At 39.6% G+C, this 17136-nt stretch overlaps 1 protein-coding gene across 1 annotated transcript in view; it reads left to right on the top strand.

The window, feature by feature from the left end:
• Positions 1-17136, top strand: part of MAP3K13 (mitogen-activated protein kinase kinase kinase 13) — a 46492-nt gene that overhangs the window by 19299 nt on the left and 10057 nt on the right. Inside the window, exons 4-9 of the mRNA XM_082840465.1 lie at positions 2570-2728; positions 4595-4753; positions 5348-5456; positions 13911-14020; positions 14789-14905; positions 15597-15734. Coding sequence (XP_082696591.1) covers positions 2570-2728; positions 4595-4753; positions 5348-5456; positions 13911-14020; positions 14789-14905; positions 15597-15734 — 792 coding nt within the window. The remainder of the gene's footprint in view (positions 1-2569; positions 2729-4594; positions 4754-5347; positions 5457-13910; positions 14021-14788; positions 14906-15596; positions 15735-17136) is intronic.

Below are 17136 nucleotides of genomic sequence, written 5' to 3'. Positions count from 1 at the left end.
CACAAAATACTTGCCGAAGACCTCTTTTCGGTACGCGGGCCTCTCACTGTTGTGGCCTCTCCCGTTGCAGAGCACAGGCTCCGGACGCGCAGGCTCAGCGGCCATGGCTCACGGGCCCAGCCGCTCCGCGGCATGTGGGATCTTCCCAGAGCAGGGCACGAACCCGTGTCGCCTCCATCCGCAGGCGGACTCTCAACCACTGCGCCACCAGGGAAGCCCAGGGAAGCCCCCAAAGACCTCTTTGAATGGCCTCCTTCTTAACCACCTTGTTCTCTTTAAGAATTAATTTTAGGAAATTCCCTGGCAGTCCAGTGACTGCCCCGGTTCACTCCCTGGTCAGGGAGCTAAGATCCTGCAAGCCAGGCAGAGCGGCCAAAAAAAAAAAAGAAGAAGAAGAAGAATTAATTTTAGAGGAAGAATTCAGGAAATTTTAGGATATGTAAATCACATGCTACTCTCTTTAACTCTTGTCATTTGAAAATTAGAGCAGGCACTTCCTTGGTGGTCCAGTGGTAAAGAATCCGCCTTACAATGCAAGGGACGCGGGTTCGATCCTTGGTCAGGGAACTAAGAACCCACACACCGCAGGGCAACTAAGCCCGCGCGCCACAACTACTGAGCTCGTGCACCTTAACTAGAGAGCCTGCGTGCCGCAAACTAGAGCCCACGTGCCCTGGAGCCTGCGCGCCACAGCTAGAGGGAGAAAACCCAGACTCCACAACTAGAGAGATACCCACGTGCCGCAACAAAAGATCCCACATGCCTCAATGAAGATCCAAGTGCTGCAACTAAGACCTGATGCAGCCTAAAATAAATAAATAAAATAAATCTTTTTAAAAAATAAAAATTAGAGCAATAAGTTTGTTATCTAGTAAGACTTTCCCTCTGCTATCAGTACCATACCGAACCTCCAGCAGCCTTGGCCTCTGGGTTCCAAGCTGACACTGAGAAGACAAAGGTCAATCTGCTGTAAAGAGAGATTTCATTACCTGCGTTAAATCCTTAGGCTGTATGACCCCAACTTTGTCTCAGAAGCCTTCACGAAAGTCCCAAAGTTGTATCTTTTCTAGTCTCCTCCCATGGCTCTTCCCTCTTGTCATACTAACAGGTCCCATAATGAGCAGAACAAAAGAGGCAGAAGAGGAAGCTTCTAGTGTTTTTCTTACTAGGAGCTTATCACCTTTTTTTACTTTCAGCGTATATGATACCAGCAATTCTCCAGTTATCTCACATATCCCATGATATTTTAATCCTTACGCATTTTCACCAAGACTAACATGATTAAATCAAAATTCCTAAATTATGTAAATTTTATATGTCACGTACAAAACCAGGGTTAAGATATGGATGAAGGTATTCTAAAGCAATCATAAGCAATGAACTGTTTGGTAGAGAGCCATCTGACATTGGCGGGGAGGGGGGCAAATGTCAAGTTCCTGGTTCACATAGAGGAGGAAGGAGATAGATTGAGAAGTTTTCTGTTTTCTAGCCACCTCGATTCTGATACTATTTGAGTATTAAGACTTCTTGTTAAAATTAAGTCTGTATATCATTAAGCCTCTGAAACCCTAACTCATTACATTTTAAAGTTCTAAACAGGTTATTTCAAGTGAATTCGGTCTAGTGTGTGTGGATGCTAATTCTCTGGATTTGACTGGTACTAGATTTTATTCACTTTAAGGCTAGCAAAAGAAGTTTGCCCCAAGTCACAACCCAGATCACTGTAACAAGTATAACATGACTTGTGTGGAATCTACCTAAGCTTAAATTTATTCCTGCTTTTCCTTATCAACATTGATGGAATCCCAGCATACTTATTAGCCTTTATAATAATGAATCCCTTGTGTCATGGTGCCATGCATGATTTAGTTGGCCATCATTTAAACAGTGTTTTAAAAGAAGTGTTTTTCCTGTTGAGTTGTCTGAGACCAGCAAGGATGAAAACCAATGTTTATGGAGATGGGTGCTTTACATATATTACCTCATTTAGTTCAAATGAAAATCCTATGAGACCATTATTACAGACCCATAATCCCTCATCCACAGCTCTTGGAGTCAGATGATTTCAGAAATGTAACATAGGGCATTACCTTCCACCCCCAGCAAAGTCTGGGGCCACATCCTATGATCAGCCACATTCATAAATCTGCAGCAAAACCTTTGACAGTCGCACAAAGTGGGATAAGTTGAGTTTGCTTTATATATATGAAAAAATATTTATAAAGAATTTTTGAAGATTTTTGAATTGTGGATAAGATACCGTGACTTGAATTGTCTCCATCTTACAGATGAGAAAACTGTCTTAGAAGAATTAAGTAATTGGCAAAGGTCACACAGTTAGCAGTGGTGGAGGCAGGATAAAACCAGATGTAGAAAGCCCACTATGCTATGCTACCTCACAAGTATGAATGATGCTGTTTGTGGTGTGTAGCTAATGCCCCAGTAGTACTGGAACTCGAGAGCTGAATTCTGCAAGGTAGGAGGCAGCAAACAAAATCTTCAGTTGCCAGTTAGTCGTGATTTTCATTAATACTAACGATCTGGATGTTTTCTTTATTTCTTTTTAAAGTGTTTTAGTGACTCACACAGATGCAGTAAAAATTTCAGATTTTGGTACATCTAAGGAACTTAGTGATAAAAGTACCAAGATGTCCTTCGCTGGCACAGTAGCATGGATGGCGCCAGAGGTGATACGGAATGAACCTGTCTCTGAAAAAGTCGATATATGGTGAGTGGTGCAATCTGTGCCAACCAGAAAGCCTGTTCCCACTTTCACCCTGTTAGCGCTTTCCTCTTTCAACACGTCTACTTTCCCAAAATATTCTTTAGTATTACTCACTTCTGGTTGATTTCAGTCTCATATAATCTGAGGTACTACCCAGCATGATCATCACACCTGGTAAGAAGGACTGGGGGAGAAGGAATTAGGGTGAATATCCATTCAGTAAGTCATCAGTTTGGGGGACTCCCAGAGAATATGCTGAACTTTCTGGAAAACTAAAAGTTCACTTTATATAGCCATTTAGTATAAAAGTCTTTCTGAAATATACTACATAATTTTCACCTTCTTGAATAAAATACGTTGAACAAAGTTTACCTATTCTTGGTGACTCAGACCATCATTGGGTATATCAGTGATTTACTTTGCTGTGATACAGTTATATGATTTAGACCTATTTGAGGTGTATGGGGCTGTTTGCCCTTTTATTAAACAGCCCTGATGGGCTTTATTTTTTTGGAGGGGGAGTTAATCTTTATTAACTTTTCCTCTGAGGTTACAAATCTCTGCTATTAACAGTATATTTCCCTTGGGACTTCCCTGGCGGTCCAGTGGTTAGGACTCCACGCTTCCACTATGGGGGTCACGGGTTCAATCCCTGGTCAGGGAACTAAGATCCTGCATGCTGCGTAGCCTGGCAGAAAAAAAAAACAAAAAAAAACGAAAAACAAAAAACCCGGTATATTTCCCTATAGTTGTTTTTCTTCCATTCTTAATATTGGCTACTAGTAACTTTTAGACTTAAAACCAAAAAAATAGCATATGTTAAAATTGCATGTAATTTTAGAGTAAATAAGATAAAGTAGAAATGTGGGATCATTTGTAATTTGGGTAATTATTACCAAAGTGTCCTCATTAGGGATTATACCAATTTATGTTCCCAAAAGAAATGTGTAAGAGTGTTTTTACAGTCTCAGCAATAAAATGTGTTAAACTTTGGGATTTTTTTTGCCAACCATATAGGTAAACAAACAGTGTCATATGTGCAGTTTTAATTTGCATTCCTCTTCTAATATTATAAATAAGGTTGTACATTTTTTCATATATTTATGAACCATTTGTAATTTCTTATTTGTGAACTACTCTAATCCTTTACTAAGCTTTCTGATCTTTTATTCTTATCAATTTACAGGAGTATTTTATATATTAAGGAGATTATCCTTTTGTGTATATAAATTATAGGTACTTTTCACTTTTGTTGTTTTTCTTATGGTGGAAGTTTTTTTCCACAGCAAGATTTTCTTTTAAGCAGTTTGATTTATCAATCTCTCCTGTTATGGCTTCTGGATTTCTTAACTAGAAAAGACTTCAACATTCTAAGATTCTTTTTTTTTAATTTCCATATGTTCTTTGATGATTTTTATGATTTCGTTTCTCACATTTAAATCTTTGATACATTTAGAATTTACCTTGATGTAAGATGAAGTGTAAATTTGTTTCCCCAATTCTCCCAACAGCATTTATTGAATAATCAGTTTTCCCCACTGGTGTGAGATGTCACTTCTCTCATATACTCAATTCCTATATGCTTTGGGTCTATTTCTGGATTTCTATTCCATTCCAATATTCTGGCTGACTATTGATCACCAGTGTTAATTATTGAAGCCTTATAGTATGTCTTAATATCTGATAGTGTTGGTTACCCCCTCACTAATTTTCTTTTTCAGAGTTTTCCTGGCTGTTTCTATTTTTCCTGTAACAATATTAGAATTTTAAAACTGGGTATATATTCGATTGAATATTAATAAATGAATAACTAAAATACAAGTCAGTCTTTCTGAAATGTCTTTTATACTTTTCCCGGTGCTACTGTAGGTCTTTTGGAGTGGTGCTTTGGGAGCTGCTGACAGGAGAGATCCCATACAAAGATGTAGACTCTTCAGCCATTATTTGGGGTGTTGGAAGCAATAGCCTACACCTTCCAGTTCCTTCCACTTGCCCTGATGGATTCAAAATCCTTATGAAGCAGACATGGTAAGAAATATGTTTTTCCCAATATTCTCTTTTACCTTCTTCCTCAAAACCATATTTAAAACTCTCTAAACTATATTTAAAACTGCAAGGAAGTCTCTAACGTGTATTTGGAGTGAATAACCTTACTTTGTGTAAAGTCTAGGAGACTTGCAATTTGAGAACTTTGGGTTCAAATACTTGCTCTGCCCTTTTTTATCTGTGTAATTTTGGGTATGTCATCCAAGTATCAGTTTTCTCATCTGTAAAATGGGGGTAACACCTACTCATAGAGTTGTTGTGTTATGATTAATTAAAAGTTATAAATAAAGAATTTGGTGTGATATCTTAAAATAGTAGGCCTTAGTAAATGATAGCTATCATTACTTTACCAGTCCTAAGGGATAATTATTATAAAACAGATCCTAGAGATTTCCAGTTCATCATTAGAGGTATCTCATAATTACATTTTCCTTTTGCTCTTCAGTACATCAAAACAGCCTGAGACGTAGCCACACATGGAGTCAAAAATGTTTTTTATACAGTAGAGTAAAATCTTTATCCTCCTGGACACAACTTCTCAAATGCACAAGCTATTTTTTTTTTTTTAACTTTTAGGCAGAGTAAACCTCGCAATCGACCTTCTTTTCGGCAGACACTCATGCATTTAGACATCGCATCTGCGGATGTACTTGCCACCCCACAAGAAACTTACTTCAAGTCTCAGGTAAGTCTGGAAACTATTCCAGGTGCTGCTAAACAGACAGGAAACTCTCAGTGAGAAGGAGTAAGGGTATTCTGATTCTGATAGCAATTATATAACTCTATTCATTGTGAAACAATAATGATACCTCACACGTATGGCATTTTTGGAGTTTTTTAAGCCCTTAACATATATTATTCCCTTATTTGAAGATAGCATGTATTAAAATGTCATCTTCCTAGTGCGTTCTGGTGAAGTTGTTGGAGAGAAAAGAGGAAAAGAGGATATGAAAACTGTATGTACATACATTTGAATTAGAATTACTGCTGACCTTCATGAAAATATTGCTTTCCTTAAAGTTAGAAAAGCTAAAGTACAGAGGAGGAAAATTAAATCCCAGAGAGAGCCCGTTGATTAAATTAGGCTTTTCACTAACTTTAAGTGTGTCACCTAGTAGCACCAAATAAAATATAATTTAATGTATCTGTTAGCCTTTACTCCATTACTTATGGCTCCATTACTTTTGGCATAAGTCCCAAAACTTATGGCTTAAAACAATAAGCTGTTGTTTAGCTCATGATTCTGTGGGTTTGTAATCTATGCTGGGCGGTTCTTCATTTGGCTTTGACTTGGGATCACTCACGTGTCTGCAGTCAGTTGCCAGGTTGACTGGGAGGCTGGCTGATTCCAGATGGTCTCATTCACAAGTCCAGCGATTAGCTGGCTATTAGCTAGAACACCTCTGTTCTCCTCCACGTGGCTTCTTATCCTTCAGCAGGCTAACTTGGGCTGGTTCACATGGTCTGCTCAGGGTACCAAATGCAGCAAGAGAGCAAGCCCCAGCACACACGTGACTTTCCAGCCTGTGTGTGCGTTGTGGCTGCTAATGTCTCATTGGCCAATGCAAGTCACGGGCTAACCCAGATTGAGAAATAGATTTCACCTCTCGACAAGAGAATCTGTCATCACATGTTGTAAGGCATGGGTGCATTACTGATAAATTTGTGACCATTAAATAAAAATGCTGTAAATGGCATAAGGATCAGTGGTCTAACCACTGTCAAGATGGATAGGGAGTCGTGAGGGATCAGTATACATGAGGTCCTTACTTACCCCTACCAGACCCAGGCAATAGCAAAAGGAGTAAAATGGGATGAAACTATGGCTTTTGAAATAATTGTGATGATCTTAAATTATAGCTTTATGCTTATAGAATTTTAAATATAGTATTACCTAATTTCTTCTCATACAGAAGAAATTTCTTCTCACTTTCCAAAATGAATTTTTGCAAGATGAATTCCATCTCTGCATTGACTTCCAGTATGATTTCAGAGATTCATTTTCAGAGAATTTCTTCTCAGAGAAGAAATATTATTACTAATTAGTGTCTCAGTCTACTCCTAATAGCCCCCAACTCCAATGGGTGATGAGTTTACCTACCAGGAAAGTATGCATTGAAAGCCAACTGGACTGGGAGGGGCATCATCCCTGGGAGTTAAACAAGTCCTCCAATATGCTTTATTACCTGGCCCAACCAGAGGCTTGGAGTACTTGCTTCTCTGGTGTCTGATAAACAGAGAGATATTCCGCCCATCAGATATTGGGGAATATCTTAATTAAGGAACAAGGTCTTTGCAGTTTCTAAGGAATAATAAATCAGAGACCTTTCCTCTATTGCCTGAAGTTCTAACATGCTATGACCCACAAACTTAGCTCTCCCCACACTGTCTTTGAATAGTCTGGCTTGCCCCTATAGTTTTTTAGTGTTTCTGGGGGATTCTTATGTAAGTAAAGTGTTTGATTTTAGAGAAAATAAGAGGATAACTTCATGACATTTCCTATGTTCTTTGATATGCATTCAGGTCAATTCCCTTAGAACTATTAAAACTATTGCCTATCTATAAAAATACATGTAGGTATTGGTTACTGGATTAGAAATCTTTCATATATTTTCTTTTGTTAAGAAGAAGACTTAAGTCCTCTTGTGAAATGAAAGAGAATAATAGTGAGTACTCTCCAAGAACTTTTTCAGACTTTAAGATATGGTTACAATCACAGCGTTGCTTCCTTTACAAGAAAACTATACGTACCACAATTTTGAAAAGCAATTTTTGGTGAGAATACTAAGCCACAAGCCATTGAGAGTATAACTGTACATACTTGGAAGACATCAAATTCTAAACAGATGCTACTTGTGTGCTCCCAGAATATCACTTCTGAAGCCAGCACCACACTTTCTGAATACCCACCATATATATAAAACACTGTCCCCGCAGTTAGTATCCTTACTAAGTCCCCGCAGTTAGTATCCTTACTTGTGTAAATTCACTTTTATTAATCTATGCAGCATTAAGATTAAACTCAGAGAAGGTTCTGTGAGAGCAAGAGTATGAAAAGGAGAGGAAGGGGAGGAAAAGGAATAGAAAGGAAAAACAGTGCATTGGACATCTTTTAATATTCATACATTCTACCACATTTTTCTCCCAGCATAAAATTTTACCTCTCCTTAAATAGTTCAAAATACCCTTGCTAGTTCCTAAAATCTTTCGGGTATTTACAAGCTGATTTGTTTCTGGGTCTGAAATTCAGACTATCTCTGGCTAATGATAATAAAGTATTGGGCTGGCCAAAAAGTTCGTTTGGGTTTTTCCCGAATGAAAACCCATCTTACGGAAAAACCCAAACGAAATCTTTGGCCAACCCAATATGTATGGACTAACGAGGGAGGTACTGGGAAAAGTAACAGATTTTGAGCCTAAACCCCTGTCCTGTGACCTTGGATAAGTCACTAAATTTCCCTAAACCTCAGCTTACTCATCTAAACAATGAGGATAACCATATCTTCCCTTCCTTGTGGAGTTTTGGTGAGGATCAAATAAGATAATAAACATGCAAGTGCATTATAAACTGTAAAGAACTGTTTGATTGTTAAGAGATTATTATTCACCTCCCACAAAGCTACAAAAATTAAGCCTCCTTGGAGGTGTTACATTCTGGATACTTTTTCTTTCTTTTTTTAAGACCCATTTATCCTTGTTTTTATTATTAGAAATGGGAAAATGGTTATTTACTGGTTGCTAATTATAAAGAAGATGGGTTGCTATTTGAGGAATGGGTATTTAATATATGTGAGAAGCACTGGTCTTTGAGTCTGGGGACCTGGATTCTGGTCACCATTACACCATTAATGTGGATGAGTAATTGGATGCCACTGGGCCTCTATTTTCCCACATATAAAATAGATGTAACAATGTCTGCCATATATCTCAGACATGTTTATAAAAATCTAATAACTAAAGTCCTTGGTATTTGCTGCTACTATAGAAAGGAAAAAGTTACATAGGAAGCTAGAAATAAAATTACCTAGGACATCTCAAACTCTAATTGGGAATTTAAGATTGAGAGTTTTTTTAAGTCACGTTATTCTGTATAATCTACAGACATAAAATACATCCTTTTTACTTGTACAATTTGATGTGTTTTGGCAAATATATACACCACAAACAAGATACAGAATATTTTCATCATTCCAATTTTCTCCACATCCTTTTGTATCCAGTCCCTTCCTCCCAGCCCCAGTCCTTGCTAAAAAGATATCTGTCTTCCATTCCTATGGTTTTGTATTTTCCAGAATGTCATATAAATGGAATAATATGATATGTAGGCTTTTGTGCCTGTCTTCGTTCACTTAGCATAATGCATTTGAGATTTGTCCATGTTGTGGTACATGTCAATAGTTCATTCCTTTTATTGCTGAGTATATGCCACGGTAGAGATTCTGGGTACTTTTTCTGATGAACTCCTGAGATGGATAAGATGGCAGCTAGGGAGCTCCATCCACAATTAAATTCCTATTTAAATTAAATTCCTATTTAATTCCACAATTAAATAGGAATTAATTGTCTTTTGACTTTATCCTCCCTCAATGGGCAAGAACTAGTTTTTTAGCACATAGTTTTGCTTTTCGATAACACTTTTATACCTGCGGCCTTGCCTTCTGCCTGCTGACCTCATCAGTCATCAGTCATCCTCATCAGTCATCCATCAATGGTTATTAGCTGCTGGTCGCCACCTTCCCCCAGAACTGTCAGTCAAGAGTGCTGACAAGAGCCCAGCTGACGCCTTCCTGAGAGAAAATGCTTCATCTGTTTCTCATCAAGAGCACATGTATAAGGAAACAGCATATATAGAACAGATGAACAAAGCAACCAATTTCAGTACAATATTAGATTCTGCCAAAGCTATTGCTTCATTCCTAGACAATAACCCATTTCTCCAAGTAGGCAATTATTGCTCCTGGTATTCAATTACATTTGGTATGAGTTTTTAGAAAACATTTTAGCCTGGTCCCAGATCCCAGCTGCTAGGTACGTCACGTGCCCTGCTTCCGAGCTCTTTCACAACCCTCTGTCTTTGCACCTTTCTAGTTTCCTTTTGAGTGCCACCATGACCACCCAGAAATTCAGGGGCTGGGAGTTGCAGACAGATAGCTCATTATAGGGACAGACTCTTCTACCTTAAGAGTAATTTCATTGGGGGCTTCCCTGGTGGCGCAGTGGTTGAGAATCTGCCTGCCAATGCAGGGAACACGGGTTTGAGCCCTGGTCTGGGAAGATTCCACATGCCGCGGAGCAACTAGGCTCGTGAGCCACAACTACTGAGCCTGCGTGTCTGGAGCCTGTGCTCCGCAAAAAGAGAGGCCACGATAGTGAGAGGCCCACGCACCGCGATGAAGAGTGGCCCCCACTCGCCGCAGCTAGAGAAAGCCCTCTCACAGAAACGAAGACCCAACACAGCCAAAAATAAAAATAAATAAATTTTAAAGAAGAGTAATTTCATCATGAGCAAGTAGGCACTTAGGCACAAGCTGGGCACTTACGTGGGGAGACAGTAAAGAGGACTCATGCCAATCAAGATTTGGACTTGACAACCTCTAAGACCTTTCTGACTCAGAATCTATGTTTTCCCACTATTTAGCCCCTCAACATCCTGCTTCTCTATTCCTCAAGCTAGGCTGGAGCTGGCTCAACTTCTTTTTTTACTTTATAAAAATTGTGGTAAAATATATATATAATTTGCCATTTTAACCATTTTTAAATATACAGTTCAGTGGCATAAATTACATTCACAATGTTATAAAACTGTCACCATTATCTATTTTCAAAATTTCTCACTACCTCATTAAGCAATAACTTCCCATTCTGTCTTCCCCCACAGCCCCTGGTAATCTCTGTTCTACTTTCTATCTCTTTGAATTTGCCTATTCTAGATATTTCATGGAAGTAGAATCATGCAGTAGTTGTCTTTTTGTGTCAGGTTGGTTTCATTTAGCATGTTTTCAAGGTTTATCTATTTTGTAGCATATGTCACAACTTCATTCCTTTTTATGACTAAATAATATTCTACTGTATGGATATACCCTATTTTATTTATCCATTGATATATTAGTTCAGCTTCATTTTGACACATATTATGAGAGAGAAGAGAAGCAAGGTTTGGGTACAAGAGCTTCAGTCTACTGATTGAATAACTGAAAGACTGGAGAAGACAAAAACCTTCTAGATGTTACAGCCTTTCCCAGGCCTTATGTGGGTTATAAAGAGGATTCCATTCATGACAGTAACCCAACTGTCACTGTATTTTTCCCTTACCTGCTTACACAGGACTTAAGTACCTTGTGAAGCACTCCGTACTCCCTCCCTCCACCTTACATGCAGTTTGGGGGAATCCCCAGTAACGAGTCGGGGGGATCTCAAACAGCCTCATATTAATGTCTGCCCTACTTTCCAGTGACTCTAGCTGGAACAGCACTCTTCCACCAAGCATCTGCTGGGTATTACTTTATTGGTTAGTACTGTTTTCTGCTGAAAGGCTGTAGTCCCCAGCTGGCATCCAGTGGACACTGCCGTATCCTTAAGGCACTGCCATCACCCACCAGGAGCTGCTATTTTATGGAGAAGCTCTGGACTTCTCCATATTCCAAAGTTGCACATTGTTCTGTTTATGCAATGAATTGTTCCTTTCCCTGTTGAGTTACATTTTGTTAAAGGTCGCAGAATAGTGCTGATTATGGCCCAAAATTTTACAGATATTAGTGGAACAAATGGGAAATGCCTCTCCACTCCTATGTTGATGGCTTTGTTATAGGTCAAGATCACACAGGATTCCTTCTTCCCTCATATTTTCTTTCATAGACTCCTTAATCTCTGTGCAAATTGGCTTCAGCCTGCCCACCTCCATTTCTTAGTTATGCCCAGAAATGTCTAAATTGCAGATTAAGTGCAAATTGGAACTCCTATTACATAAAGATTCTAAGTATAGTGATGGAACTCCAAAATTAACATCTACCTGTAACACAGTACCTTTGGGGAAAACATTATTAATCAGTACCTGGTGTTTTCCCACAGAGGGAACTTCTTTTGGGAAATCTACTTTCTTAATAAGTTTCAATCTTGAGAAGGTTTTCTTTAAGTTTCACATTCCCGTAAGCTAGATGTCAGGAGGTTTATTTCCTCTAGAATTTAAAAAATCCGATCTGTGATATCTGATTCCTCACTGCCAGAGGGAGGTATTCCTTTTCCTGGTCCCTTCTTTAAGTGCTGGAGTAGAATCTACTGACATGTTTTTCACAAAAGAGGATGCTTTAAGGCCCACATTTGGCCCTCTCCCTTATCCTTCTTAGGTCCAACAACTCTTGATTTTCATCTTTGGCCTCTTAAAGCTCAAATGCTCTTCCTACTTCATGACTTTGATCTGATGCCTGAGAGAACAGCATTACCTGGGGCTCAGCCAAACCTGCATTTACTGCTTAGATACAGTCAAAGACTGTTACCAAACAATGGACAGTGCATTCTAGAGCTCCGCTCTTTGATGACATCGGCTGTCAGGTTTGATGCCCGAAAGTCAACTAACAGAAATCTCTCCCCCCAATGGTCAGTCAACATATATATATGTGAAGATCTAATGTATTATAAACAGATAAGTAGGATGACCACTTTCTAAATAATTGCAATATAATTTCCTCTATAAAAATAAATGAAGGACTTCCCCAGCGGTCCAGTGGTTGAGACTTTGCCTTCCAGTGCAGGGGGTGTGGGTTCGATCCCTGGTTGGGGAGTAAGATCCCACATGCCTCGCAGCCAAAAAACCAAAATGTAAAACAGAAGCAATATTGTAGCAAATTCAATCAAGACTTTTTTAAAAAACGAGAAACAGCAAATTTGGGGAGAAACTTCTGTAACTTCACAACTACTTAAGCATAATTTCTTCCATGATCTACAGAGATCATTTTTAACATGAATCTGAAAGTAATAGAATAGCTCTAGAAGAAGATGATACAATTAGAAACATTTGGTTACATATCTAGCCTTCACTAGAAATTATTTTAGATAATCTCATTAGCTTCTTGGGATAGTAGTGTGTACATAATTTGAGGAAGCGTCTCCTTTAGCTGCTTTTCTAGAAATGGTCTGTAGACTATATTCCTGCAGAGATGTTCCTACCTCCTAAAATTTAGATAAATTGGTCTGAAATTCAATGCCCTATGGAAAGTCCAATGTCCTTTTTAATACTTCTGTGAATTCCTGGGAGATTTATAATTTCATGGACACTTTGACTCTGTTTACTTGGGCCCCCATTCCTGCCATCTTTTGGTTGTTCCTTTATCTTTTTCCTGTCTTTGACCTAAGCATGAAGTTCAGCACCTTTCCTTGATTTAAAAAAACAAAACAAATAAAAACACTCATCCAAAGTCAAGGTGAATGTCAGAGGCTTTACTAAAGGTTTAGGAAATTGGAAGAGGCTTACATTGTGAACAACTTAAATCACACATTAGATATCCATCCCTCTCCTAAAATTTTTGTCAAACTACTAAAATGTTTGGCCGTGCTCTTTCTCCTCCTTCCCCTTCTCTCTTTTCTTTTCTTTCCCCCACCTCCAAATTCCCGTATAATTCCCCATATTTTTATCCCCATCTCCGCTGTTCTTGCCCCTTGGATCTTCTATTCCAAATATTTTCTCAAGATATTTTCATAAACAAAGCCTAGGAGGAATTCTGGTCCAAATGTAAAGACGATCATATTGTCACTGACACATGCTTGTACCATATGGTTATCAGAGCTGTTCTTTCTAGCCAGGCTCTCTCAGCCACCATCCTGACTTAAAATTGAGCTCTTTTGTTCCAGAGATGATGGCTAGCATGCCAGCTGTGATGTTTCTTTCGGTTAGTACTGAAAGAAAATTAGAAAAGACAGCACTGAGTACTGGACTAAATACAGAAAACAGGGTGAGGAGTGGGGTGGGGTGTGCAGATACACTAGCATGAGATATTTTGCTATCAAATAACATTTATTGAACATCTATTCTATAAGGCTCTTTAGTAGAAGCATACAGGGGGGAAAATCTTGTACATGATCCTATGGTTATATCAGGGATTAAAACTCCTGGACTATTAACAAAATCTAATTTGTCCTTGCCTAGGCTGAATGGAGAGAAGAAGTAAAAAAACACTTTGAGAAGATCAAAAGTGAAGGAACTTGTATCCACCGATTAGATGAAGAACTGATTCGAAGGCGCAGAGAAGAGCTCAGGTCAGCTGATGTCTCCTACTTCACCTCTTCTCATTCCCAGGTCTTCAGATATTAGCAGGAACCCTTGCTGTGAATCATTTCATTTTCTACACACCTTGCACTTCTGCTGGTTATTGTTATTCTCTTTAAAAGTTGGTCCTCCCTTATATCACTTTTTTACCGTCTCCCCCCCCCCCACCTCTGTTATCCTCCTTTATTATATCTCTGCAACAAGATTCCTGGAGCAATGCTATTTGTTTATTCAGCCGCTGTCCTAGGTAACATGAAAGGTCAGAAGTTTATAAGATGTAGTCCCTGGCCTCAAGAGGCTCATAATCTGTCAAGGGATAGAACACATGTTCTCAGATAACCACTAGATTAGACAGGATCTGTAGTGTGGATAAGTATAAATGAGTGATGAGTGACCGTGCTTTAACTGCATATTTCCCTTAACATATATTATACTGTATTCTTATTAAGATATTGCCAATACTGCACAGACAAAGGCTGTACATTATACATAAATTGCATTCAGTTTTATCTGTAGCCCTCCTGGCTATCCTATATGGCTGGATATGACCCTTAACAATCAACTAAGTGGAAAACTTGGATTTCCCATCTCCCACTCACTCTTGTCTGAGTCTTTGCATCGGACAAGGGAGTCTTAAATTTAGAGGGCCCTTGGGCAAGTGCTTTTGAGATAAACCACCCTGTTCTTGTTTCATCAGAGCTGACCTTAGTTCTCCCTCACATTCATCAGCTTCACTGCTTCCGTGTTTTCTTTGATAGGCATGCTTTGGATATTCGTGAGCACTATGAGAGGAAACTTGAGCGGGCTAATAATTTATACATGGAATTGAGTGCCATCATGCTGCAGCTAGAAATGCGGGAGAAGGAGCTAATCAAGTATGTATCCAGACCACTGTGTCCTGACTGATTTGGGTCTATCCATTGGCTGAAATGTACTACTCGTCCAGGTTGCTGCTACTCAGAACTGGCAGCTATTTTATTCGTCCACCCAGCATTCCTTAGGGCATGTGCCAGGCACAGGACCCCGCCCCGGTGAGGCTTACAGCTGAGTGGAGCTGCCACAGAGCTGGTTCTAGGGGACTATGCGCTTGACAAGCCTTTGCCACTTCAACCTGCCGAATGGCTCAGGAAAGGGGTCCTCATTTCAAGAAGAGCCTGGTGTGGATGCATGGGAGCTTACTGCCCCCTGGGGAAGTAAGGCAGCTGCTGCAAGTGGTTCAGGGTATTCCTGAGAATGGTGAGAAACCCTGGGGTCCTGACTAAAACAGCAGCTGCTGAAAATAAGTAGGACTTCAGCCACTGCTGTGTGTCTCATGAGGCATGTTGGGGACAGGAGGGTTGGCCTCCAAGTCCATCTGCGACCTGAAGAAAAAAATGAAGTCAGGTTAGTTTGAATTTTTTTTTTTTTTTTTCCTTTTTAACCTGAAGAGCCGCCTTGCTATTCTTCCGATAGCCTGTATCTGTTAAGTGTGGCCAGAATCTCTGGGTGGAGTTAACCTGTGAAAACATTCTGCCCAACTTTTCTGTCTGCGGTGAATGAGACATAGCTTTTTCTTTCATTCTTCAGGCGTGAGCAAGCAGTGGAGAAGAAGTATCCTGGGACCTACAAACGACATCCTGTCCGTCCAATAATCCACCCTAATGCCATGGAGAAACTCATGAAGAAGAAAGGTGTGCCTCACAGACCTGGGATGCAGGCCAAGCGGTGAGCACCTGTACTGACCTGATATTCAGATGAATGGGGAAACATGCCCCTAAAATACATGATCAGATGATGGTGGGTGTGGCCACACGGTACCACGTCGTCAGCGCACTTGCCTCTAGATATGGCCTAGGCAGGTGGGAGAGAGTGTGTCATGGACTCCAGGAATCTAGTTTTTACTGTCTGAGGCTTTGATGTTTATTACCTTAGCATGGAATAATGAAAAGAGAAATGAACTGGGGGCCAAACAGACCTGGATTCAAATCCTGGCTCTGCCTATTAGAAGCTGTGTGATTTGGATCATGTCACTTGACCACTCTCAACCCCATGGGTAAAACGGTGTAACTATAGCACGTGAGATTTCTTTTTCTTTTTTTGACCCCTAGTGCACAGAATTGAGTTCACCATAATTCTTGATTTATGCAACATTGGTCCGTGCATGTCCCACTTTTATTTATTCATTTAGTTAGTTCTTTTTAATAATGTAATAAGTGCCTGTAAATCCACCACCAAAAACAAAAGCAGGCACTTTGATAATTACCTGTGTCTAACCATATAGTTCCCCTCATCCCACTCCTGTGTGGAACTTTCATGAGGTTTAAATAAGACAACGTGTGAAATCACCTAGGAAATCATAGTTGCTCAAAAAAAAAAATGGGTTTTTAATTGTTTTAAAAGATGCCCTTTCCCCTAATTATAACACATTTTCCTTATATTAGTTTAATTTTAGAATGCTCTTCCAGTCAGTTTTTATTACCAGACTCTGCTAGAGCCTCATTCCTCCCAAGGAATAGAGAGTTGACCCTATCCTAAATTAAAGCAAAAGAAGGAAATATCCCTTAACCTGGGTTGTAGACCCAGCAGTGAGACTTGAGCTAAATGCAGGAAGAATAAAGACAGTGAGAAAATGCAAACCAAGCGTGTATTTTAAGGCTTTCAGAACAGTGACCATTCCAGCACAGCATGACTAACATAAATCTAAACTACTGAGGGATAACTACATGGATTCATTCCAGTTTTGCTTTTACTGACCATCTTCTGGTCAAGCTCTGAGAAATTGTTTTCAGTTGGCACCCGGCAAAACCTTCCAGGAATCCCAGCACCTCTCTTCTTTTGGTGTACAAACGAGGCACAGACTTCACCTGCTGGCTCCTCCCTGCGGTCTGCCGACAGTTAAAACAAAGAGCACTTTGGGAGAAAATAGTACTGTTTAATTCTTCACAGTGTGAGCTTGTGTTTACTTTTATTTTGCCTGTGAGAAATGCATTTGCAAGAGTTTGATAGCACCAGTAGATGCTTAGTCAGTGAGCTGAACTTGTCTGGAAAGGTAACCCGGAGTAGGTATTAGAGTTGCAGAGAGTTATGCTTTCAGTTGATTGCCCCTGGAAAGATTTATGTTTCAGAT

Source organism: Leucopleurus acutus (assembly GCF_964270905.1).
Source record: "Leucopleurus acutus genome assembly, chromosome: 5".
NCBI lineage: Eukaryota > Metazoa > Chordata > Mammalia > Artiodactyla > Delphinidae > Leucopleurus > Leucopleurus acutus.
The sequence above is the reverse complement of the archived record's forward strand: the minus strand, read 5'-3'. Positions and strand labels throughout refer to the sequence as shown.